Below are 27,350 nucleotides of genomic sequence, written 5' to 3'. Positions count from 1 at the left end.
ATGCACTGAGTATTTCCTACGTTCACAAAGTCACGCAAGGGTTCTAACCAGCAACTGCACAATTAAACTGCATATTGCACTTAATACAGGGATTCTGTACTGACCAATTCAAGGGGTCTTTGCAGTGAATAGTGATGAGCAAATCTGGTAAAAAAACCCTTTTTTTGCGCAACTCCAATTTTTTTGACACAACCATGACTTTTTTGACGCAACCACAACTTTTCAACAGTGAAATTTTGCGGCGTTTTACAAAGAAAGTCGCTGCAAATTCACGCCTTACGGAAAAAATTCACTCATTACTAGCAGTGAACCTTCTACGTACAAATTAAAAAAATCTGATGCTTGGTTGGATCATGCCTAATCCCTCAAAACGAGAATGCTTGAAGAACTTATTATGAATAATTTAACCCCCCAGACATAACAATGCCAGCAGACAGGTGCTGTGTTCCCTGCCACGTTCAACATGCAGCATTGTGTGTTTACTACACAGAATACATCGGATAAATTATTAAGAGCATCGGCACCAGTCCATGTGTTATTGATATCAAGGTAATAATCCATTCCGTATGGCAGCAAACATAAAATGAGACCACAGCACGAAACCTGTGATATCTCTGGTAAGCACAGCGTTCTTGCTTCTCTATGATTAGTCCATAATGTCTTTAGAGGGTCCGAAGTCACGTTCCTGTGTGAGTGCAGACAGTGAGATGCTGTAAGGAGGGGAGAGTTGCAGTCAGTACTGCAGGATTATGCTGTGGGGACAGGAAAAGATCAGTAGTTTCACCTCCAGGTTCAGGGACCTCAAACTGTATTATGTTTAAGATATAAGCTAAAGACGTAAAATGAGATACCCAATGAAGTCACCTTAGATTCCTTCAGGTTTTAGTGGCTCCACATAATAATATGCTTTAAATGTTTTATTACGTATATTGGGCTACCAGCTTCCCCAACTTAACTGTACTGGTTACCTAGCAACCCATTCGCAAGAACTAGAAAAAAGTTTGTTTGCTCTAGTCAGCAGAACTCCCTGTACTCTTCCAGAATCTCTCCCTGAAACCTGTTTTTAATGTGGTCATATGGTTCCTCTGTTTTATACTACTTCTCTATAAAGAGTGGTTTACCAAGTGGCACTCAGCACAAAATGGCTGCTCAAGGGAAAAGATGTAAAAAAGCAGTATTTACTGACATATTACAGTTTATTAAGATTCTTTAATAGGCCATTTAATATGATATAAACTGTTGGTTAAGTATTCATTCAGGGGATTATGTGAAAAGTTTATTGTTGAAGAGTAAGGCTAACGGCACACAGGCCTTTTTCTAAACTGATGTATAAACACAATGGATAAAATCCAATCTGCTGCTTTCCACCCCCTGTATATGTACACACTAATTTGGCATTTTTGAGGAAAAATGCTTCAACCACAAAAACTCAGTGATATACACAAAAACATACTCTACGGGTGGCCATGCGTGGTAAGATTTGTTCATTTGGCAAGGTCGCCAAACAAGCGAATATTTCCATTGCTGTTACCACCTTGGGTATTCAATTTCATTCATTACAATGATACAATAAATCAGGGCGAGGACTGGATCAATGAGCTGATACAGTCTTCAATCCGACTGGAAAATCAAACCTGCCTGATCTTTAGCCAGATATTGGTGGCATAGGTCTGGCAGAGGGCCCATAAATAGGCAGATCAGCTGCTGAATTGGTCTGATGAACCTGATTTGGCAGCTTAAATCTGCTTGTGTATAGCAGGTTTTCAGGCAAGAATAATGACCACTGTAGTCTGGGTGCTCTGTTATTAAGATATCTCAGCCAAAAATCATTAAAGAAGATTAAACCCAGGTCCACTTTAAGGTATAGGTGGGCCAAGGGCAAAGATAAAGATGGTTATTAGAAATATCACTCGCAAAACATTTATTCCTCTATAAAGTTAAAGAAAAAAATTGCAGTGGCTATGAGCTGTTCTTGTTGCTTATGAGAGGGTCTATCAATTCTGGGGGATGAGATCTCATGGTGGGCCATATTCCTGATGGGCCTTGGGTAAATGTCCATTTATTAAAACAACCCTGATGATTTCACTCCCTACACAATCTCAAAATGAATGTAGTCAGTGCAGCTTTCTTCATTATGTCTGTAAGCAGGAGCATTTGTTTATGTTGACAAACCTTTCACAGGAGAATCATCAGGTTTATCTGTTTTCCTTTTGTTTATTTGCTTACGAGTAAAGTTGGCTTCTTTTCTAATGGTAGGAATTGTAAAGAAAGTACAAACTCTCTGAAACGATTCTCTTTGATCTTCCCTCAGGGAAGCCAAACCTTGGATAGATGTTTTTGATAAGTCCCTGCCAATGTTCAGAGAAAAATATTCATGTACAGTTTGCTAAAAGATTGTAGCATTTCAACTCGGAGAATTTAAAATATGTTCCTGGCAATGCCTCACGGGTGATACTGCATGCTCTGTATTTTTATTCGTTATTCTGGTCATTTTGTTTTCTGGACATGGCTACTGTATGGTACAGGCGGCAAAGATCTCATTGGTGTGCCCAAAGATCTCATTGGTGTGCAATTTGCAGCAGATATTTGCTAATGTTGTGCTCATTGCTCAAACACAAGCAAGCAGAACCTCAGATCCTGCTTCACATAGGACACAATAAAAAAATAACCTCAACTAAAGATCCACACTTGTTATTAGAACTGACCATTAGAACAGAAAACAGAAAATAAATCACAATGGTAATATGGTAGAGCTCATCTAGATGCATAAAATGAGGGATCTGTAGTTGTATGTATGTATAATTACATGTATAAAGTATTTATGAAGTGCTACAGGGATACGCAGCGCTGTACCATCTTACAATATACACAATTACAGGGAGGACAAGTGTTATAATAAATACAATAAATAAGTATAAATACACAAAGATTAAGTGCCATGTAGTCTGAGACACAGTAGGAAGGAGGTCTCTGCCCCGTAGAGCTTACAATCTAAGTGGTTGGGTAACATACAGGCACAAATTGAAAAGTAGGAGTGCATCAGGTATGGGCATTTGCCCTTAAGCGCAAGACTAGACAAAATAATGCTTTAGTGCTCCAGATGGTAGCATCAGATTTTTTTCTTAAAGATAGTGAGTTTATGAGTAGTGATGAGCGAATCTGTCCTGTTTGGCTTGAGCGAAAAATGTGCGAATCTTTCAAAACGCGAATATGTAGCGCATAAAAAAATTTGCAGGTGCGCATAAAAAATATTGCACATGCAACATGCAACAATTTTTTGTGATGCAGGCAACAATTGTTTGTGGCATGGCAAATTTTTCCGTGGCAAATTTTGCCACCCATTTTGCGAAATTCAGAAATTTCAGAAACTTGAACCATGCCAGTTGAAAACATTTGCCCTTCACTATTTATGAGTTAAGTCAAATGCTAAAGCAGAAAAAAGGTCTGATGCTGGCTCCCCAAATTCTGGTTAGCCCAGGGCAATGCCATTTTTCCCAATTCATGAACATGGTTGTGAATTGCAAAAATGAACTGTCATCTTGAGTAGTCTCTTCAGCAGTTGTTTACCCATGTTGTATACAAATACAATTCAAAGATAACCAAGTTAGGGCCTTCCATCTGTTGTTTCTGCAATTTCTACTGTGTCCAAAATCCCTCTGGCACTCCTTAACTGTTGTGTGGACGCTGAGAGTTGGGGGAACCTTGATTTCCTCCACCATCAGATGCGCCCCAACTGCATTGACAGGGACCCCACCTCCTCTTACACCCATGTGCTATCACATATACAAAAGTGGAATGACTGAGCAGAAAAATAAGCAGTAAAATAAAAGAAAAAAACAGCAAATTAGAAGATTAAAGATTCTCTTCTTTTGGTTCTGATTGTTATTTATATGCAGAACTAAAACACCAGCCCATGAAATAAGAGTTCTTAAAGCTAAAGGAGTATATCAGCTAAAGAGCTTTTCATGCAAGTGAGAAATCACAAGTAAGTAATCAAACTGCAGATGATACCTCAGTGTTGGGCTAATTAATATATTTGAGTTGAGATACTGAGGAGCATATCCGCATTGTCTGGTCAGGGCTGAGCTAACAGATTTCTTCCAGGCTTAAGACTTCACAGAGTAGGTTTAATTAAAGGCAGAAATATTTAATGAAAAGATAAGAGAGGGAGAGAAGAGGAGACGTCTTGTGTGCAGGCTGGAACGGGAACTCCTGAAAGGTCATACACTGCTTGAGTAAGTGCATTTAACCGTGGCTAGAAGAGATGTCAGAAACTCGCAAAACAGTAGGTGTGGGAATAAATCCCAGGTAATGGATACAAGTAAAGGAAAAATGAAATTGAGTACCATTGCTACACAGCAAACGGTTCTGATCTGCTTAGGAAGTTTAAACTATACAGAAACTTGCAAAACAGAGTACCCAAGGTTCTCCAGGAGTTCCCATCATTGCATTCTTATTTCCACTGTGGTCCTATATAAAAGCTATACCTCTTGGCATACCTCTATCTAATAATTGTGAAAGTAGGCTCAGAGAAGCAGTAATTTGAAAGAAGTGTCAGTATTCTTTTAAAGATAACTAAACCCAGAAAATGAACACTGCTAAGCATGTTCAGCATCACTATAGCCACAAGGATCCAGGACTTCAAGGTTGTCACAGGAGCACTCCATCTTGGATTGTGTTAGGAGTGTCAGTGACACTGCACATGCTCAGTACACTTTGGGCAGCTGTTGAAAAGCTAAGCTTAGATGTTGTTGCAAATAATCAAGCAGAGAGTGAGGCTGGCCTGTCATAAGCTGATTCTACAGGGCTGACTATTAAATTTAGATGCTAGCAGCACTGGTTGAAGAGCTACCATGTAGTAATTATCTGTATTAATTACTAATCAGCCTTGCATTGTGACATTTATATTCTGCATGTACAGTATATTGTGAGTCAGTGCCTCAGCTCAGTAACTGACAGCAGCCCAGAGCAGGTGTGCGGAATAAGCAGAAAAGAAGATGGGGAGCTACTGAGAGTATATATGGAAGCACAGATCTTCCCTGCTAAAGGGCTATAGGTGCCTTGGGCTGGTACAGAAGTTCAAAACATAATGTACAACATTTCTGCTCTACTTCTATAGTTAAGGTTTAGTTCTCCTTTACGTATGACAAATCTATCAAGGTTTACAATCAAAATCCTGTATGTAAGCCAGTAAGACATGCATAACTCATCAAGTAGTACATGGGGTCCAGGTATATATAACCCAGACTTGCAGCAGAGGGAACAGTGGGGTACTAAACTGGGCCAAGTCTGAATAAGGGCAGCTTAACAATATTTTATCAAAAGGAAAAACATCTAAAAAGGGCACTTAGTTGTCCCACTTTTTGAGCTCAACAAGTTGTGCTATACACATGCTTATTTTTTGTTTTTTTTGCACTTTACATCTTGCCCTACCATTAATGAGCCCCTTTGTGCCACAACTTGCATGCAATTTACTAATACAGACGCAAGTATTTGTGTTGATAAAGCCCTAGCTTTGGGAAAGTGAGTGAGGGTGGGGCAATTCCCATTTCCTTTGTGTATTAACAGAATATATTACCGATCCCTGCCAAGTTCAGAGATGGTAGCAATGTCTAATACAAGCTTTTATTGCAGGAGATATACATGAATGGAACTGTTTCATTAGCATGCAGCTGATCAATCACTATCCATTGTGAATGTATTTGCTCCTCTACACACACATTTCTCAGTTTATTATGGATGGCACCAAGCCTGGATCTGGCTCTATGTTGGCTGCTTCAGAACAAGCTAAATAATTGTAGCTCCACAGTTGCCAAAGTGATCCTTCCTTTTATTGCTAGCATTACACAGGTACCAACAACCAACTCCATTAACACATCTCTGTTCAGGGCCCAGTACCGAAAAGCACATGCAAGGCATATTCCCCTCGGCACATGTTCACCTACAGTAGGTGGCAGATAAATCCACATTTTGCTATTCTCTTGGAAGGAGCCTTGACGGTGCTAGGAACAGCAGGGGAAGTGGAAGCGGTTAATTATAGAGGCTAAGACTGGGGGGAAGGAGGGCTTGTAAGTAAGAGGAGGGACCAGGATAAGGAAACTAACAGCAGCGGAAGAGGCAGTACCATTACCTTGTGGAGAGTCAAGGAGCATTGTCCCGCCCACCCGCCCTTGAATACAATCAAGGTGGACTGGGTTAGGGGGAGGGGTTCATTTATGCCTTCACAGCTTGCGGTAGGACTGCTTGCTGGAAGGTGGGGGCTAAGCCCCAGTTTTGGCACATGGGTGTCAAAAGGTGGAGGGTAACCTCCTCGGACAAGGGTCCCAGGAGAGTAGTGGATTCTGGTTGCCTGCTCTCACTTGCCCATCTGAAGCTGCTGCGGAAGGTGGCCGGCATGGCAGGCAGCCATGGTTGGTGGTTTGGAGTGGGCAAGCATTCCAATGGGTTATTGTTAAAATGTTGATCATTTTATAAATTATTTTGTATTTATTTTCTGTTAATAAAGCTGTGGCCTGTTATATCCCATCCTGGACGTCATTATTGTCTCTGAGGTACTGGGGGTGGGGAAAAAGAGCTTAAGGTAAGGGAGCCTATGTAATTGACACTGTCAGGAACAGTGCAGAGAAGCAACAAATCTTTAGCTTTTATTGTTTTGGGGAAATGCTGTAAATGTGTAAATGTCACAATGTGTACCCCAGATCTAGTTACCACAGCAATAGACCACAAAATATAAACTTTCTGAAGATTCTAATTATGCCATTTCTTTAGGGATATCAGTTTTACTTAGAAGTCAATGGCCATTTTTTTCTTTTGAGCAGTGTTTGTCTCTTTATATTGACCATTTCAGGTCTCTATACTAATATATCATAGAAATCAGCCCCTGTAGAAATGAAAACTATAATTTTCTGTTATTGTGTTCCATTTTAAATGCCCAGTACTAAAGCACCCCCCCCTGGCTCATTTCAGACACTGTACTCTCACACAAACCAAGGGCACACATACATGCTGGGTTGTAAATAGACAGAGCTCCTCCATGTCTTCCTGTTCCATTTAGAAACTGCATTATTTCCTGTCAGGTGATCTGTGAGTGACACAGAGCAACACACAATGATGGCTCAAATGGACAATATTTACTGATATGTAAATAGCAATACAGTACAATTCTTTAACAGGTCACTTATTATGATATATTATCTGTTGGTTATTTACATGTATTCAAAATGTGCTTTTCCTTTAAGAAAATAATTTCTTTTATTTACTGGAAATTCTACTCTTTTAGGGGTATATTTATCATGCCGTGATAAATAATTAAATTTTAACAGTTTGAAAACCAAAGCAAATCAACTGATTGGCTGCTATGGGCAACATCACCGATAATGTTTTTCCTCTACTTTTTACACAGCATGATAAATTTACCCCATAGTGTATAGCATGGAATTGAAATCTCTGCACTAGTAATGTGGCATCCCCACAGCTTGCTCAGATTCAAGAGGTAAGTGTGGTGCAAGGGGCAGGATTGGGGTTCCCCGGTATAGCTGCCCCCCAGGAATAGCTGTGGGTCGGGGGAGGGCTACATTGCTCTGCACTAGCAGAGCTAAATATCTGTTTTTAAAAATCAGAAATTTGGCTGTTATAGTTACCGCCACACCTGGTAACTGGCAGCTCACTGCCGCCTGAGGCATGATTCCCACCGGGCATCATGGCAGGAGCGGCCCTGGATATTGTGGTAGTTTTATACAATGCCTAATTGCCAGGAATTGTCACTAGTTTTGTCTGTCTGCCAATACAAACCCACTATATGCATTAACATTATTTTATAAACCTTGGCAGCTACATGTTGCTGGCAAAATGTTTTGAAATCTTCAGGCTGTCAGTAATGTGAAAACCCGGCCATGAACGTGTTCTCAAACTGCCACTGGGTGCTTTGGCCTTTAAACTGCACCTCATTACCTAGTGTAGAGGTTCCTGCTGTGAGCTGATCAGATGAGAGTGTTGATGTGAGCGAGGCCTCTGACATTGTAGTGACTTTGAGTGTAGCACTGGCAGCTGGGTGCCAGAGAGGGGTGCTACTATTGTGGCGGCAGTAGCAAGGTTAATGAGAGAGAGGATGGAATGGATACTTAGTGCAGCACATATCTCATTAGAAGGAGGCATCAAAGAGTTCCTGCTTTTTAGTGAACCCAATCCCACAGACTGGCAGAAGAATCCCTGCACGGCCAAATAAGAAGATACTGTGTGTAAAAGATACATCAATATCTACAAAATGTTAACTGTTTTATAAGGAAGATATCTAGCTAACACAGACGCCACCTAGCAAACTACACAACAGGGCCAGAGTTAATGAGGATGGGTCCATCTAACCCAGTCATCTCTAGGCTTACACACTCTAGCTGCTACAACAGTTCAACTACAGCTGGAGGTCTTTGGGTAGGGTTGTTAGGGTCACTGGCTGGATGGTACAAATAATTAGTGATGAGCAAATTTATTTGCCAGGCATGGATTCACAGCGAATTTCTGCATTTCGACATTGGCAAATTGTTTAGTAAAACTTCTGTGAAAATTGGGCGCGGTCGCATCAAAAAAGTGCAGGCAACAAAAAAAATAGCCGCGGGTGACAAACAAAAAGACACGAGCGACAAATGCGTTTCGCAAATTTTTCGCCGTTTCGTGAATTTTCTTGCCATTTCGCGAATTTAATGGTGAAGCAAAACGGGACAGATTCGCTCATCACTACAACTAATACTTAATGCAGATGATATTAAGGACAATAGCACAAGTTGCAAGTTGCATTTAAAGCTTAATAATAGTGCAGACCACCTAATAGTACATTCTACAATAATTATCATATGTTCTCTATATTTATAGAAACAGAAGGTCAAGGAAGTCTAACTTCCATCCAGCTGGTATAGCAATTCAGCTCCCTACAGATGATAAAAGGAATATTTCAGCATATTACTTGCCCTTTATCACTAGATATACAGTGAAACCTCAATTTTACAAAGTTTCTTTACAATCATTTCTTTGGTCTCAGTGTGAACCTAAACAGCCCTTTATTCTTTATACACAGATTGTGCAGCCATTTTGTAGTGTTAAATTTTATTGGTCATGTAGTAATTTAGGTAAAATTTTCATCAGTACAGTAATCATAGCAAGCAATCAGATGGTTGCTTTCATTATTCTAACTGGAATAGACCAGTAAATGCTAATTGCTCATTGGTTGCTATGGGTTACTGGTGTCATCTTTGCTCCTTCTATGTTTCATGCTCTGTGAAAGGCTAATGAAATGTCACTATGCATAAACCAGCAAAAAATGAAAATAACATAAACAGAAAAAAATTCAACTGACTTCAATAAAAATGAATTTGCATTGCACAGAATTTTGCTTCATCCGAATCTGAGAAAATCTGTGTTTGGGTTGAAGGCATACATACTCTTTGTATGAAAATATTACTTGTCATCTATGTATTAGTTACTAGAGGTACCATTCTAGTCCCCTTGGATGTGTTACCCTTTCACTCTAAAATCCCAGTACAAGATGGTGTAGTGGCTGCTTTAGAGTGGTCTCCATGAACAACAGAGAGATCTGAAGAATAGGTCCTCAGGGAGTGAATGTTTCGGGGAGGGGATTTTATAGGGTCCAATGATAAATTTGCAGCCTGACATTTTGACACAATAAACATAAGTTAGGTTTTAGTTACAAGTGCCTCATTGCTACTGAACACAATTGGTTATTGGCCATTTTAGATTTATCTCTTGACATGTTAAGGGGTGGTGTATTTACATTAAAGCTCTTTTTTTAATTTACTTAGCAATGAGGATGTTGCTATGTTAACAAGGGGAAAGTGTAAGAAGTAGAACTGGTTTATGTCTATCAATAAATGGCGCTTTTACATAGGGGATCCCCCTGAGGAGGTTCTAGATGCAGGGTTCTCTTCTCTGGCTTCTTCTCCTCTTCTGTGGCTTTTGAGGGGCTTCCCCTAGAAAGGCTATATAAGGCATAGAGTAGTGTGCCACATTCTCTTTGCCTGATGTGAAAAAAAGAGTAAAAGATGCAGCAAATGAGAAAGAAGAGCAAATGAGAAAAACCTCAATAAGGTTCCCTATGGAGTCAATAGTTAGGGTAGATAGGGATATGCTAGATTCATGGAGCTCACTGTAGGTGGTGACAGGTCCAGATTTGAGGAAAGGCCACAAAGGCCAGGGCCTAGGGCAGCAAAGATTTAGGAGCGGCATGCTGCCCACTTTCCACAGTAATAGTGAGCTGTGCAGGGACGGCGCCATGTTTAAATTCTCTTGTCCTGGTGTGGCTCTCCTGGTTCTCCAAACTAAAAGTCCTTCCTGTAGTTTACAGTGGTATGTACCCTAAAGGGTTACTTGGGCCTTTGATTACACCTTGTGTAGGGTGTAGCAGAACTAGAAGAACCCAGTGTTGGAATTGCCCACCAGGATACCAGGAAAACTCCCGGTGGGCCCAGGTGTCAGTGGGCCCTCCTGCTCTTTACCATTTGGCCTGTTTCATGGTAATTCCCTATTTCTGAATTGGAATAAAGAGGAGAAATAGATGGAAGAATAGATGCTAGCATGTAAATAAAAGAGACTAGGAAAATAAAGAGGTTGGGTGAGGAAAGCTTGGATAGTGGGCATATGGTCTATGAGGCTTCAGGGTAGAACTCAGCTTTATTAGTGGCTGTTCCCTCCACACACTGTGTCCCTCCCCTTCCTGTATGCACAACCTTTCTCATTACTTCACCCAGTGCTAAGCTTGTAATGCATATTAAAATAAACATGTAACATTCTTGCAGGGTGGAAATTTACACCATAAAAGTTATTTCGCACCACGTTAGTACCTTGAGTAATGGTACCTATATATGACAGTTGCAAGATATATATTTTATTGGATGAAATGTTTTTAAACAATCCGTAGAAACAAAATACATTTTGCAAAAATTGTTCGTTGTTTCCATGTTTCACTAGCTGTTATTGCACCATACTGTATTCCTACAGGTGAATGTGTCGCCAAAAGACACCTTATTACGTATATGTGTAACCCCTTAGAATGGGGCTATAGCCTTCCTCCATCATCAAGTACTGGAAGTTGCTACATTTTTCTTTCACACTCTTCAATGCATAATTGTGTGGCTGCTTTGGAACCCAGTGCATTTCCCATGAGCCTCTATGAAAGCTTAGCTAACCTGCAGTACATATTAGCAGACTGTTTCAGACATAAGAACATATTAACAGAATCTAACGCAATTCAATTTCATGATTACTGGGATTTTGTCCCAATTCTTAGTTCACTTCAGGGAGCTACAAAATTGCACTATTTAGTTGTTCAATGACTTCTATCAGGATTTCACACCGCGTGTAAAAGCACCCCAAGAGAGATCTTATGGTTTCATTAGGTTTCCATTGTGTACTGATCATACTCAGGTGGCTGAAGAATCATTCTCACTTGTGAAATGAGTAGCTCTTATTTCTCTAATAGACTGCACCAGCAATCAGTCAGCTCTTGATATGAATATGTCTCTGACACTGAACATAATAACTGGAACTTAGCCCAGAAAGCATATGTAGCTTCATACATTTATGGCTGTTCTCCCTAGTTTCTCCTGAAGATGGAAGGCACAATGTTTTTGAAGCAATGAATACAATCAGCAGAGAGAAACAGTAAGGTACATAAAAGAAACAAGCACTTACGTGACACAACCAGACGAGGACGCATGGAATGGGCGGGGCTTAGTAACAAAGGCAAGCCTCCGATTGGCCGGAGAAAGACAGGCGATGAGATGGAGAGCTAAAGGCAGAAGTGGCCCTGAGAGAAGAAGTACAGTATGGACAGACAGACAGTACAATAAAACAGAGAGGGTGGATCATACAGTGTGTACCCTTCACTCCAGGTCTAAAGAAGCCCAGGGCTTAAAAAAAGAAATTAAACTATAGCTAGAAAGTATTGCGTATCCCTTGTTAGAACTTGGGCTAAGCACTATTTGTTTTTGGAAATATACTAAGAAAAGAAAGACCTGGAGCTGAAGGGGCACCAGACACAGACAATACATTCACATATTCCACCCTCTTCCCACAGTAAGGTCAAATGCACAAGGCTGCAGTCACAGATAGAAGAGGGGAAACTTACTGGGTACTCGGTTGATGGCTTTTAGGGGTCTCAGAACACGCACAGTGCGGATGGCCGATAGATTAATGTTCTGAAGATCAAGAGAATATTCCACCATCCTGTAGCGAAGAAAGATATGATAAAAAAGAGTGCAAGGCAAAAGTCTTAACAAAATGTTCTCATTACCCCCCTTATAAAGGTTCATAGGCAGAACCCTACATACACAGTACACAGAACTGCATAGAATTTCATCTGCTTACGTATGCAGCGCTGACAATGGCTGCCTGTGCATAGAGAAGGGCAGTACATAGAGAGGACACTAGCCTCCCCATATAAGGCTTCTTTCTTATACTCAAGGTAGTGATAAGGTATATTCTGTTTTTGCAGATTTACCCACAGGCCTCTCTGACTTGGATGGATTCTGTTCTCAAGCTAGCCTTGGTTACTACTACCATGGCCTTGAAGACAGAGCCACCTTTTTGGTTTTAAGAGCAGCTCCTTGTTTTCTGAGCTGTGAGCAGATATCTCTATGCACTTACACTGGTAAACTAATAACAACAATGCTTATGTGTTTTTTATGTGACAAAGTCTATAAATACCCAGTGTTTTTCTGTTCTGTAGTTCTAACCCTTGGCTTTGTTCAGAAGGCACGTACATGTCAAATAAACCATACCTTCTTTTACCACAAATTACTTTCGGTATGTGAAATTTCCACAACAGTTTGTATTCAGCACAAAGCAAGTTTGAGCTTGTATCCCTAACAAATGAGCCCTAGGATGTTAGTGCACAAACTAAAATAAAATAAAATAAAATAAAATAAACTTGAAATACAGATATAGAATTCTTAATAAAGAGTTTATATAAATTAGCTTATCAAACACAACAAACTTTACAACAATAATCAGACAAGCAAAAGGAAATGCTGATGGACATCAAAGTAAAATAAAAGTTAGAGCAAGTGATATGATTTTGGTATTGCTTTGGTATTTTGGAAATATCCTGATAAAGATTTAAATTAAAGTCCAACTTCAAATTTGAAACTTCAAATGTGAAATCTAAGGACGAGATTCAGTTTTAGGAGAGATTCGAGATTCAGTTTTACGAGAGAATGCTTTTCTCTTAATTCAGGTCCAGTTTTTCCCCATAGACTTCAATAGAGTTTTTATATGATAAACTATGAGATGATGTAGTAGAGATATTAGCAACTGAATTATTTAGCTTTTTTGTTCAGAACCTCTCCAGTTTGGAATATCAACTTCAATTTGGCTGCTAGGGTTTAAATTTACCTAGCTACCAGGCAGTAGTTTAAAGGAGAGATTGGAAGATAAATAGTAAAGTGCCTAAAAGTTAAGTAATAAAAAGTAACAATAAAATGGCAGCCTCACAGAGCAATTTCAAAGGTGGAGGGGGGGGGGTTTAGTCTGTAACCGGGCCAAACCATATTCAAATTCTTTGATGTTATTAACCCTCTATTTTACTTCTGAGAGGAAGGGGATGGTGGGTGTCTTCCATAGAAATGCGGGCAACCAAGAGTACCTGGTTGACCAGCTTTTGTGTATGTTTCGAGGGTTTTTTAAAGGGCTTCCCCAAGAGTAAAGTGAGGATGTCCTTATCTAGGGTTAGGAGAGTGATCTGGCTCAATAGCATCAAGACCTCATCCCAAAATGGGAAAAGCCAAAATATGTGGGGTAGGGCCCCTGGTTGTCCGCATCCCCTCCAGCAATTGTGTGTAGTTCCTAGACACAGTGCATGGAGCTTAACTGGTGTGCGGTACCAGAACATGATTATTTTGTAAATATTTTTCTGTTTCTGTACACAATAGTCCCACGTTTCCTGTGGTCCCATATGGCTTCCCATTCAATTTCATCAATTACTCTGCCAATGTGGGTGTCCCACTTTAGCATGTAATTAAGTTTATAGCTCTCCCTTGTAAAGGGATTGGCTAATAGTTTGTAAATAATCAGAATCAAGCCCTTTTGGGGGAGCCCATGAAACACTAGGCTTTCAAAAGAAGTGAGGGGAACTAGTAGATATTTTAAGTGTAGGGGTGGATTGTCAGCCTGCGGTTATCCGCCACAAGTAAAACATAACTGCTGGTGTGAGTAACAAGGCGAGGGCAAATATGTTCTCTGTTGATAGAATTAAGGCAATACAACACAAAACAAGAATAACAATAACATTGAAACTTTGCAGTCAATCTGTTTTTGGTTTCTGGGTCAGTGACTCTGACAACTAGATAGTATTTTTAGCTGAATACTGAAAAGAAGCAGAACAGGAGACCAATAATTCACAATCTTTAGAAAAAATGAAGATCAGTTAAACTGTTTATTATTAGAGGCTCATCTATTGCATATTAAACTTTAATCAAAGTGACAGTATACACCTAAAAACACCTTTGCTAAAATTGAACACATTAAATAGGACTTGTATTGAAATGACATCCTGCCTATTGTTTTCATTTTAAAAAAAATCCATGTTTTTTGATTTTTGGAGTAAGTTGGGCAATTTTCACTGCTCTTTCCTCTCTTCTTTTATAAACAGGACAATGTGTTCAGAGCTCCCTCTCTAACTCTAAACAAACAAACAAACATCTCCCTCATCCAAGCAGCAGCTTATGAACAGCTCATTATCAGAGGCTTCTTGGCGGACTGGTAATTATTTTTATCAGCTCCTTTTAAGTTCATTGGGATCAGGAAGTAACAGGAAGTGCTAAAGTGAAACTGTCATCCTATTCCTGTTCCTAGTGCCAAATATAACAATTAACATAGATATTTCATAATTAAGACATATTCCTAAGTAAAACAATTGGCATAAAGTATGTTTAGCACAAGCCCTATTCATTCAGCTAATGTTAAAAAGGAATGTATACTTTCCCTTTAAAGGTGAATTTTCTCCTTAATGAAAAATCCCATTGTCTTTTTAGATACCTGCTCAAATAGAAACAACTTGGGTGTCTTACCTGACTCTTTCCCTGGCAGTTAAATTCCTGCCAAGAAAGTTATAGTGCCAGAAACATAGATTATAGTATTTCATGCTCTATTCAAAGGAATAGAAAAAAAGCATTGCAGGGTTAATCCTGACACATGTGATTCACAAAAACATTCTGATCTGCCATGTTATGAATTGATTAATGGAAAGTTATTCTGCATGGCTCTAACTACAAACAGTGACACACACTTCTACTCCTACAGAATTCCACCAAGATAATTTAATTGGAAGCGTTTTCCTTAATAAATCCTACGCCTCAACTCTTTTCAGGGATTTCAGGGTCTCTGGATCAGCTGTATAACTGCTGTAATCATTAAGTTCCAAGTACAGTTGTGACTGTGATGTATTTGGGTCTATCCTTCTATCCTGTGCCTTCCCTAGCGCAAATTGTCTTCCTGTTATTGTGCTGGAATATGAATTGACTACATGCAAATCATTTTGTTGGACACTTTTGTAGACGGTGAATAGTCTGTAAAGACTTGAGCCCAATAAAAATATGATGGCACATGGCATAATACAGCAGACCCTCTGACATTTGCCATAATATACAAATTGCCAAGGGTGATTGGTTTAAACTAGTGATGAGCCAATCTGTCCCATTTTGCTTCACCATAAAATTTGCGAAACGGCAAGAAAATTATTTTTTTGACACGCCCGCGCCCAATTTGACGCAGCCGCACCCTTTTTTAATGTGGCCGCTCCCAATCTGACATGCGACAAAAAAAAATTCCGCACCACAAATATTTCCACGGCAAATTTTCACAGAAGTTTCACAAAACAAAATGCCAAAATGCGAAAATTGGCTGTGAATCCATGCCTGCCGAAAAAAATCGCTTATCACTAGTTTAAACAGATGGAATGGAGAGTGCGTAGTAACACAGTTTGTAAGGGTACTTGCATCTAAACATGCTCTTGCACTTCCACATGGTTGCAATGCATCTGTCCTACAGCTCTTTATGTCTGGGATTGAAAAGATGCCCTGGCATTTCAAGTACACAGAGGCCCAAACAGCCCCCACCTGCCCAATAAATAGTGACTGTCTATGGCATCTTACAGCAGCCCCTCTGGCATTTGCCAGTCCAGGCCTATGCCTCTTGAATTGTATGCAACTGTGCCAATTGGAGCTACTTACAGTCGGTTCCATGACCTCCAGACTTGCACCCGCTGAAGCAAATACAAAAGCCATTTTCAATGCACGCTCCGAAAGTGACGCAGCCCCACTCTCTCCAAACTCAACTTGCACCTTATTTGTATTAAAACGCAAGCTTTGTTGATTCCATTTTGACATATCAGGCGCAGTTTCCATGGATGCCTTTTTTGGAGCATGGGTGCAATTAGACTGGAATTATGGGGGAAATGCTGCATTATAGGTAAAACCCTGGCGATTTGTATCAGAAACTACACTTTGCACACTGCTCTTGCATTGGTAAATGACCCTTTACATTTTTAATTGGGGAAGAATTTTAAAGTACGAGTCTGTTGTACATGAGAATTGCAGTTTAATCAATTAATCACACACAAAACCTAACGTCAGGTGAATTTTATACATATAAACTTATAGGAACATGTCATTTCCAGCTCACATAACTGATGCAGCAGGGATTGCATATGGGTTGTGCGTATTAATAAAAAAAGGTTTGAGGAACATTGCGTAACATATTCGGGTGCTGATATACTGACATCTAGCAGCACCCAGGCCTGTGGGATACAAGGTATGTGATTGACAGTGCTACAATAATGGAAAACACATTGTTTAGGCACCTTTATTTTGTATGTATTGTGTTTGGTCTTTAGCAATGAGAAGTTATAATAGGAAGCCACCTGAGACAAACCTCTACTGACTTAAAAATAAGCACCATGATTTTCTTCATAAAAAAGAATAAGGACCCATACAATGCTTTTGTTATAATTTTATTAGGAACGACATTTATATTGCTGAGAATATTGTTACAAATAACGGTTTTGGTGTCAGAATGCGTTTAATCTAGTTTGTTGCCTTGGGATATGCAGGTCTGGATATCTATACAGGTCTTTTTAGCATCAACACTAAATTTTTTGAGTTGTTAGTCTGTAAAATCTACCTGGCCTGCAGCAAATTCTACAACATAAATAGCCCCATGTTAAATGCTACATAGTGTGGTTGTCATACTGTATATCAGTGATCCCCAACCAGTGGCTCGGGGCAACATGTTGCTCCCCAACCCCTTGGATGTTGCTCTCAGTGCCCCCAAACCAGGGAGTTATTTTTGAATTCCTGACTTGGAGGCAAGTTTTGGTTGAATAAAAACAAGATTTCCTACCAAATAAAGCCCCCTGTAAGCTGATAGGGTGCATAGAGGCTGCCTAATACCCAATCTTAGCCCTTATTTGGCACCTCCATGAACTTTTATGGTGCTTGTGTTGCTCTCCAAGTCTTTTTACATTTAACTGTGGCTCACGAGTAAGAAAGGTTGGGGATCCCTGCTGTATATAGTAATGCAGATCTATGCTTTCCATTGAATTTGAATGCAAAACTGGGAAGTGAACCATACCTTACTAAGGCTGCCATAAAAGTTAGAAATGGACTATCTAGTATATATATATTTTTACAAATATAATGGGATAGCCTGGTAATATTTATAGATAGGGACCTCTATGCATAATAATCTCTTAATTGTAGTTTAATCTCTATCACAAAGAAGCTTCCCAAAGTGCGTGTGATTTATTGAGCATATATATCTTTCTCAGTAAGGAAGAGCTGCTTGGGACAGCTGATGGCAAGTTAATGCATTGTTTATTATATATTTAGAAATTGGTTCCGTGAGCTGCATTTAACTAGGAATGAAGGGTGTGTGGGAGGATTTTTGCATAACGCTACCATGTTACAGCTGCCGTATACGTCCACAAACCTTCATGGGTAGCTTGTACTGGATATCCTTGCCAATGTATAGAGAAAATAGCTAAGCAATGTAGAATATGACTGTACTTTTCCTACAGGGTAATAACTATGTTTGAGCAAAGGTAGTGGTAAGGCTTTCACACTGCTCAAGGTTTCTATTAACAAAGGGAACAAATCCAGAATGTCTGGATACGTTCTTTGTTTTCCACTGCATGGCCATGGCAGCTCATTAACAGTAAGCAGTCTTTCCTACAATATTCTGCAGTGGGGTGAAGTGAAAAACTTTTAAATGGATCTGCAAGGCGGCTAACTGATCTGTCATAGTGTCTCGGTTATATTGTTTAACTATAAGCCATGTGAGCAGGAGAAGTAGATGACCCACCATCATATCTCTGAAGTCCATGCCAGTTCCTCAATTTCCTTTAGGTCAGGCATCCTCAAACTACAGGCCTTATATGCCCCCCCCCCAGGGTTATTTACCTGGCCCCCACTATGATCTGATGTGAGGACACAACGGGGAGCCGGAGCACACAGGAGGGAGCCAGAGGAAGCAGCGGGGAGTGGGAGGATGCAGGAGGGAGCCGGAGGAAGCAGCGGGGAGTGGGAGGACGCAGGAGGGAGCCAGAGGATGCATTGGGGAGCAGGCCATAGTATGAGGACATGGGGGGAGGACTTTAGTCCAGCCCCCCAACAGTCTGTGGGACCATGAACTGGCCTCTTGCTTAAAAAAAGTTTGAGGAACCCATGCACTAGATAAATAAATCTGTGCCATGTCAGTTATAGATAGGAAGATGATCTTAAAAGTTAAGTGGAAAACAGGCAGTTCCAATATAATTTTTATTTGGGGGTGTTTTTTGAAATATGGGGCATTGATATTATGAAATCAGGGCACTATACAAAATTAACTGGTGGCTTCATAACAAATCCAATCTTGGGATAAGTTAGCAATTCATTTGAGGTGAGCGGCTAAGGACACTGAGGTATCTCTAGATATGGTAATAAGTATCTCTTTACTATTTAGTGAGCCTTGGTCAGTAATTGTTTTTTCATGTGGCCCTAGAGGTAGGGATTTCCTTTTGTGCCTTTTGTCTATCTATCTATCATCATACAGGCATAAGTCATCACCTATGATGAACGGGGTTGGGCTAGAATTGAGATCTCCTGGACATAGGAACCAGGAAGTAGGTGAAACAAGCTGAGGCAGTTTGAGGAGAGCTATAGAGGGAAAAAAAATGATACTGTGAGTAAACTATTGAATTTGTTTTCGGGAGGCCCTTCCTAAGAACAGGTTTGTTAGATATTCCGACAGCCAATGGCCCAGTCTGCTTTGGTATCAGAAGAATTAACTTTAATTTGTTTCCTGCTTATGCTATTCAAGAGTGTCTTGTTTTGTGGAAAATTTTTCTGTGAATACACAAAAGGATACTTGCTTGAAGTTACCCTGGGTGTTGCTCTCCCATATATACATATATATCCCCTTATTTTCCCTTTTTAGTGTAAAGTGAAAACTGTTTGAAGTTTGGAAACTCTTAAGGGCAAAATGCAGAGCTAGAGCGTGCAGCCAATTTATATATTTGAAAATTTGCAATTCATAACTGCTCTATATATAATTCCTAGACAATTTATATTTGTAGTTGTTTGGCTTCATGAACTTAATCTGGATCACTGTACCATTGTAAGGTATAGCCCCATGGCATCATTATGCATTCATTTTCTTCCTAGATATAGCTTAGTTTTTCAACAAAAGGCATGTATTTTATTACAGAAGAATGCCTGAGGTACACTAACCCAGGGAAAGGGTTTCCTTATCATCTGTTGTTCACTGCATTAAAAAGTATTTAGACCAGAATAATCATTTTTTGATCCCCATAAAGCTTTTTGACACTATCGCAAACAGGCAGTGCAGTTTTGGAAAGGCAGTTTATTAAATGCAGCATCATGGAACTGGAGGGAGTCCAAAGATTTAAGGGGGTCATTAATAAACCGAAATTACTATCATGTCCCCTGATAATGATGGAGCTGGGACACTTTCTCATTATGTCAGTGTGCCCCATCATAGAGCTCTATCCTAGTGCAGGGGACAGAGCACTCCATAGGGTGCTTTTTATAAAAAAATATACCATTGTTTGCCCAGTCTGGATTGTGATTGAATTATGAACAGCGTTCCAAATTCAGTCTTCTTAAAAACTCCTTTATTCACATAATTGGCACAGACCAGGATAGCAACATTTCAGGTCTACATTGACCCTTTACCAATCCCATCTGGATTGTGTGCACATTAAGCCAAGGAAGTCAGTTTTATAGAAAGATACACTGGAACAGTAATTGTCATGGGACAATTAAATAGAAATTCCCCAGGAAGCCTTAACATTCACTATTATTAAGACTCAAAGTTGTTTGCAACACTAGCATAATAGTGTACATCACCATTCATTATAAATCCAAGACTTTGGATTATAACAGAAGCAAATCCATTAGGAACCAGTCTTTGGTGTCATCCTGATCTAAATGATAGCACTGCTGATAAAGCAAGCAATTAAAGAATCATATACTATTCATTCTTTTACTCAGCTTTTAAAAATGTCTTTGCCATGAATGGGAGTCCCAGTCTCTTTCATCTTATAGCATTTACTTTTTTTAATTCTCTGTTATTTGATAATGATTTTTAGCAGGTAATGCATCGCTCCAGTTCCTTTTGCTCAGTCCACTCACCATATCATTCTAGAGACCTCACTTGCCTAGGGAAGCCTCACATAAGTCATTTTTATTCTTGGAACCTAGCACCCATCACCACTAAAGATGACACTTTCTTTAATAGCTGGATAGGGATATTAAAAAAAAATAAGATGTATCATTTTTGCTTCGCTTACAGCATATTTGTCTTTAGAGGAAACAGAAGTCACCAGTTCAACTAAACTCCAAGCCTTCAGCAATATCTCAAAAGTTTGAGCTGTTAGTCCAGTCACAGAAAGCTATACATTATTTATATCCCTTTATAAACCAACTTGCTAACATGAAAACTGTTGGAAACAATAGAATAAAAACAGAGGAAACTTCAGTTGTCTTGGTGCTTTTCCCATCAAATGTCAATCCGTGATAATACAGAAAGCCATAGCAAATGAGATGAGGAAAGCTCTGGAGACCTACAGCCATTATCATATGTTGCAGAGTTCAGAAAGGCTAACGTTCAGCTCTAACCTGTGAGAGTTTAATCCCAGCACTGCTACTGTGCAGGTCCCAGTTGACAATTTGGACACAATATTCAAGGGCAGATAATTTGCAAAACTCTTATCACCTGCCAACTGAGAGTCAAGGTCAATATCTTGATATAAAAAGATTATTTTTTAATAATACAGTCATGGTGACTGTCTAATGGAACCGTTGCCTCGGGCTTTCTATGATTGCAAAGTCACTACTAGCCTCAAAAGGAAAAATTGTTAAAGAAGAATACATTGTCATCATACTCTATTTAAATCAACAAGGCTGCATCCATGCGAGAATATTGATCAGTTTATACACTTGGGCTGAAAAAATATAATTCCACTTGATACAGAAAATCAGCTTGTTGAAAAAGCCTGTGGAGAGCAGGCTCACTGAAAAGAAGGAGAGAAATCAGTCAGGCTTTGGGAACACATAAAACCCAGTATTCATTCAGTCCGCACACACACGCTTCTTTAGTGTTCCTTGTCCTTAAATCTAATTTCTCTAAGAAGGTACCATATGTATGTGGTTGATACTCTACACAGGAACACCTCTGGGCCAGCTTTCCCCAGGGCAGACCAGGGCAAAGGTGGACAGGATTGCTAGCACAGAAAGTACAGTTGCTCTACAATAAAAAAGCAACATTTTTAGTTAACAAAATGGAAATTTGGCCCTGTTATAAGGGTAAGGGGGGCGGCTTTCCATTGCCTCTTGAGTTTGCCCAATGGAAAAAATGAGATTGACGGCAGATGCCCTTAAGCTGTCAGTTAAAAGGAAGTTTTCACGAGTTGAAACTTGTTCAAGTTTTGGAACCAGTAACATATTTGTGATTGACATAGGCAACACAAAGCAACCTGTTCTTTAAGTCTGAAATCTTTGAAAATCAAGAAATATTGTAGATTAGGTTATGACCATGGCGTATTAGGGTAGCTGAAGATGCTATACAGGATAGAGGGAATTTGTCAGTCAAGATATAATAGATAAGAGGCTTGGTGTTCCATGTACTACACTTTCGCATTTAGCGTTAGCGGCTGTGATCCCCATAGTATGTGCAGCCTGAGTTCAATAAAAACTGTGATAAGAACCTTGATGTACCTCTGATAGTGTCAGGGCAAGTTCAGCATCATCTTTGATCAAGAGTTAAAAGACATTCTATAATTAGCAGTCAATTATTGCACACTCCACAATAAGGAGCCGCAAGATACTTTGGGAGATACTAAATAATAAAGTATAGATGCTATGGCAGGAATTTGGATTGTGGTTCTTTTAAAAAATGGTGTAGAGTCCTGAACATGTGATAGGCAAATAAAGCAGAATTGGCTGATGCAGTGGCTCTGGGGGCAGGCACAACAATAAGATTTTGAAACATTGGGGGTTGATTCTCGGCCTTCGTTTATCCGCAGGCTGAGAATCCGCCCCAGGTGGCATCAGCCTAAGCTTCAAACAAGTGGTAGTTTCATAAACAAAGAGTTTTGAAACAAGTAGGAATGTTTAACTAATCTTTCCTTATCATTGATAAGGCAGCAGACAGCACACAACATCATTTTTTATAAGAGAATTGCTTATATTTTTGTCCAGCTTTAATATGTGACATTTTCATAGGGTAAATTGTTGGAAACACTCACTTATGATGGGTAAGTTCTGTATAAAGGGACACATTAAATCCCCTATAAAGCCAACCCAAGGCAGGAGAGGTAAAACTATGTAAATATACCATAAACCTGTATTTAAAGTATAAAATATAAGTTCAATATGCCATCTTATAAAACCACAGGGACCTGACGTGATAGTGCTGACTAGTGAAGCCCCCACATACACTTTACTGTTTGCACAGCTGTAACCACAGAGTACAAGTTATAAAAGTTATAAAAGGGGCATCATTTAGTTTTGAGATAAGCTATGTCTATAAAAGGCTGAGACTTTCAGGTCTCACCTGAAGCTGTTTGTGACACATTTCAGTTATTGTTCTGTGTTGCTAAAAGCTTCCACAAGACTTTGACTTTGTTTCATAAATAAAGCATCAGTTATGCTGAGAACCTGAGAAGTCTTGTTTTATAATAAGGTTCGGGTATATTAAAAAATACCAACAAAACCCAGTCTGGGGGCTCCCTGTCACGCATTAAAGACAAGGGGAATTGACCCAAAGTGACTTTTATTCTCAATGTTGACCAAAATTTTTAGTAGAAATTCTTTTTCTTATAGTTGCTAGCAGTAGCCATACTTAGGGCCAATTTATTGATGTTTGTATTTTAATTTTTACCATAATCCAGGTTTTTTTGCACTAAAACTCAAAAACTCAAATTATACTTCAAATCAAGTATTTATTAAGCTAAAAAGAACTTGAATACAAAACTTCGGCATCTAAAGGCTTGTGAGGTCATGTAGAAGTCAATGGGAGCTACGCAGAATGTAAACTATTTATTGATTTTTTTTTTTGCTTTTTTTGAGCTTATACTATCCACTTTCCACAATTTTATTCAATCAAGTTTTTCATATTGCAAACATTCAGGCCTTTTAAATTGTGAGTTTAATCAAAGTAGTAAAAACCCTCTAAAATCTCACAAATATGAATTTTGATAGGTCTCTTGTCTCACTAAGAAAGGTTTCATTACACTCAATTCAGAGATAATACCTGCTAAGCTTCCTATAGTAAAGCTTTTCTCCCAGGCTATTCTCTTTTAAAGCACTATTATTAGTCTTCTATGTTATAAGTGGTAGTCTGATTACAATAAAAACTTAGATAATAAGTGTATTGCAGTTCAGTTAGGAACTGGGGGTTGAATAAGGCAAATGGCCCCATAACATCCACTCTGTAGGTATCGAGTCCAGTAGACAGAACACTACAGAGTTGTAGTTATGGGCGTAACCCACAGAAAAAGACTGAGCTGTAGTGATGGGTGAATCTGTCCCATTAAACCAGAAAATTTGCAAAACTGTGAAAATTCACAAAACCCTTTGAAGTCAATAGGCGTTTTTTAACTGTGACTTTTTCCATGCTGTGGAACTTTTTTTTTACAATACATTGTAGTCTATGGGCTATTCTTTTCCGGGGAAACCTGGCCAAAATTGTTGCCCATCACTACTGACCTGATTATCATAAGTGTAGCAATCAGCGCCAGATTTCAAATCCAAGCACCCGAGGCCGCCCCCCATTTGTGCCACCCCCCCCCCCCCAGCGCATACGTGTACTGTACATCATGGAGTATTCTCAGCTATACATCCCTACTGTAGTAATATCAACATAATACATTATCTAGTATATTAGCTATTACTTATATAACAAGTATTGAATCTGTTACACTTCATATTAAAAGTTGCAGATGCAGTATATATATAACGTGGACAAGAAAACAACAATATGAGTAAAGACCGGTATCACCCAAAGCCCTCTTTTCACTCATTATAGTATATCTGTTAGTAATGTACTATATTAAATCTCTGAAACCATTCACAATGAATCCATTTAATATGATACACTAAAGAAGTGATGCTACTAGAACCATTTTATCCACTGGTACATAGAAAAGTAATGCTGCAGTCCCAGCCTGTGGCGATCAAGGTGTCTTGTTTCATTTTTCTAGCTGGCTGTATGTTTCCTCTCCTCGGAGGAACATACCTGGGAAGTCAGGCAGAAGCAGGTAGCAATGATAAGTAACCCAAGCAGACAGCTCATTATGTCTGGATGAGAGCGGCTCTGGCAGACAGCGGCCATCTCTGACACAGCCAGCAGCCTCTCTAGGGGGTTTGTACTTACTTGCTGTGTCTTCAGAAGGGAATTTCTTCCTTTTTATTTTTCTCTTTTTAATCAGTAATTTGTATTATTTCTTGCAATTCCTTCACTTATTCTTTCTCTCTTATTTAGCCATGTTTTATATTTGTTGCACCCCATACCCCTAACACACACACAAACACACAAACAAACACACACACCTGTACTTCAATCTACAAATCCTATGACCTGGTTTCTTTCTTCCTTAAGCTTTTTTAGCTGTGCAGCTTCAAACATTATCCTTATAATATATCCAACATAGTTTTCTTTACTCTTGTTTTCTCCTGCCTCTAAAGTAAACAAATTCTTTCCATATTTTATATATCAGCCCTCAGCTGTAACAACTTAAAATCAACAGACTAGATATAATGTATATGTCCTCTTTGGAGGAAAGAACATAAAGGATATATTATCACATTGTGTAACAAATCTGTATGGACAGGACCAGATCTGGGACATTTCTTTTTTACATCAGAATTTCTTTACCTCTTTTGTGAGGCTCATTTGCAAATTTGTGCCGACTCTTTCTGCCCCATTTTATAAAAACGATAACTAAGCACATTGTCATGTTCCATATGACTACAGAGATTTGAAAATGTCCTTCTGCCCCATGTATATCACTCTCTGCTACCCCTTGTTCAGATAACCTATTTAAAGTACCAAAAATGCCAATTGTACTTGTTACTACTACTATTGCTCTTGCTGACTCCTCTATGGAGGCAATATAAAAATGTAACAGTAATGTGTGCAAACTCCTGTAGACCAAACCATCATTTTCGTTGTGAGGCCTGGGTGATAAAATAGAACTGCTGTATTACATAACTTTCTCTCAGAGGGGGAAACCTCAACCCTTCATTGTTGCCTGAGAAGCCTTCTTGCCTATGTTCATCCTTGCTTATGTTTTTCCTTCCCAGGGCTAATGCTGATATGGTCTCATTATGTATACTTACAGAATATACTAAGTACATTGTCTGTACTTTGCTTTGTTTCTGCATAAGCAACTATGGTTGTTTATTAGTGATGAGCAATTTTGTTTTGCAAGCAATGGATTCGTTGCAAAAGTCCACATTTGGCCAATGGCAAATTTTTCACAAAACTGCTGCAAAAATTCATTTTGAAAAAAAATTTCTGAGTGAGGAAGAAATTGCAGTTGCGTCAAAAAAGTGAATTTGTGAATTTTTCGCCAAAGCAGGACAGATTCACTCATCATTATCATGCCATTGTCAACTAAGCTCTGTTCAGAAAGCATTTCTTTCAGGGCCCTTCAGGCAGTCCCACCAGAACTAAATGTAAATAAAATAGCAACATGGAAAGGGGGAGACTGGGCCAGCTGGGCACCAGGAGACTGCCTAAGACTAGAGCGGGGGTTAAATTTGCTGAGGTTGCTGTGGAGTGGCAGGTACAGTGGCAGCTTGCATCAGGGGCAGAAGGGCTCCATGACGGCTGGCACATCCCAGTCCGACACTGTCAAGACATCCATGAAAGCCTTCAGCAGGCTGGCAATCATATAAAGTCCTTGGAGTGCTGCACAGGATCTTCAAGTGTCCAGTTAGACAGCAGTGTTATACTGTAACTGGAAACTGGATCCCATAAAGAAAACTATCTGGCACAAGAATAACTGCTCTGTCTGCAATAGTAATGAAACTGAGAAAGACTAATAATGATCCCTTTCATCTGTTGTTCTATAATAAACACTTACAAAAACCATGTAGGTAAGAAACACATTCCCCCTCTTCTCAGTTGCTGTGAAAGCGTCGGACTTTCAGTATTCAACCTCAATAATACTGTGTTGCTTCCTTAAAACATCTCCGCTTCCTGCAAAGCCTTCCAATTATGGCTGTACTGAGTGAAGGAGACAGGGCTAATGTGAATGTATTATCGCTTCACATCTCTGTATGACTCGGCAAGGTGCCGTTGAACACAACAATACTAAAACACCACTCCTGAGAACCTTACTTATTGTTTTTTTTCTCTGGAGGGACATCCATCAAAAAGTATTTCACTCAATTTTTTTTGCTGTGGTTTGAAATAGAAAGACTGATTTCAATAAGCATGTCAGTGGATATAAAGGCACGAACCAGTGTAGATCACTAACTGGAGACATTTCTACCTTTTCCTTTTCCACGTATCAAAGCTACTTTATCTTAAGACCAACATCACCAAAATATTATATATTATATACAGAGTTTTTAAAAACTGGAAGACAATACATGTTCACATTATTTACATGCTTCAAAAGATAATTCCCACATGGAGTCATGGAGGTGTATTGTGTATGCAGCTCTATATTAGTGACTGTAGAATCACATTTCTATATAACTAGTGCTACTAAGCAATATTCCTACTAGTGGAATTCAAGTGTTTTGCTAATGTAGTGGACCTAAACTGTTAACTTCCCCTAC

General features: G+C 39.3%; 1 protein-coding gene across 1 annotated transcript in view; it reads right to left on the bottom strand.

The window, feature by feature from the left end:
- The window catches only part of cacna1i (calcium channel, voltage-dependent, T type, alpha 1I subunit), a 163,886-nt gene that overhangs the window by 109,006 nt on the left and 27,530 nt on the right, over nt 1–27,350 (bottom strand). The window contains exon 3 of the mRNA XM_018093215.2: nt 12,134–12,231. Within this exon, the coding sequence (XP_017948704.2) occupies nt 12,134–12,231 (98 nt within the window). The remainder of the gene's footprint in view (nt 1–12,133; nt 12,232–27,350) is intronic.

This window comes from Xenopus tropicalis, chromosome 4 (assembly GCF_000004195.4).
Source record: "Xenopus tropicalis strain Nigerian chromosome 4, UCB_Xtro_10.0, whole genome shotgun sequence".
NCBI classification, from domain to species: Eukaryota; Metazoa; Chordata; class Amphibia; order Anura; family Pipidae; genus Xenopus; species Xenopus tropicalis.
This window is presented reverse-complemented; position numbering and strand designations above follow the sequence as displayed.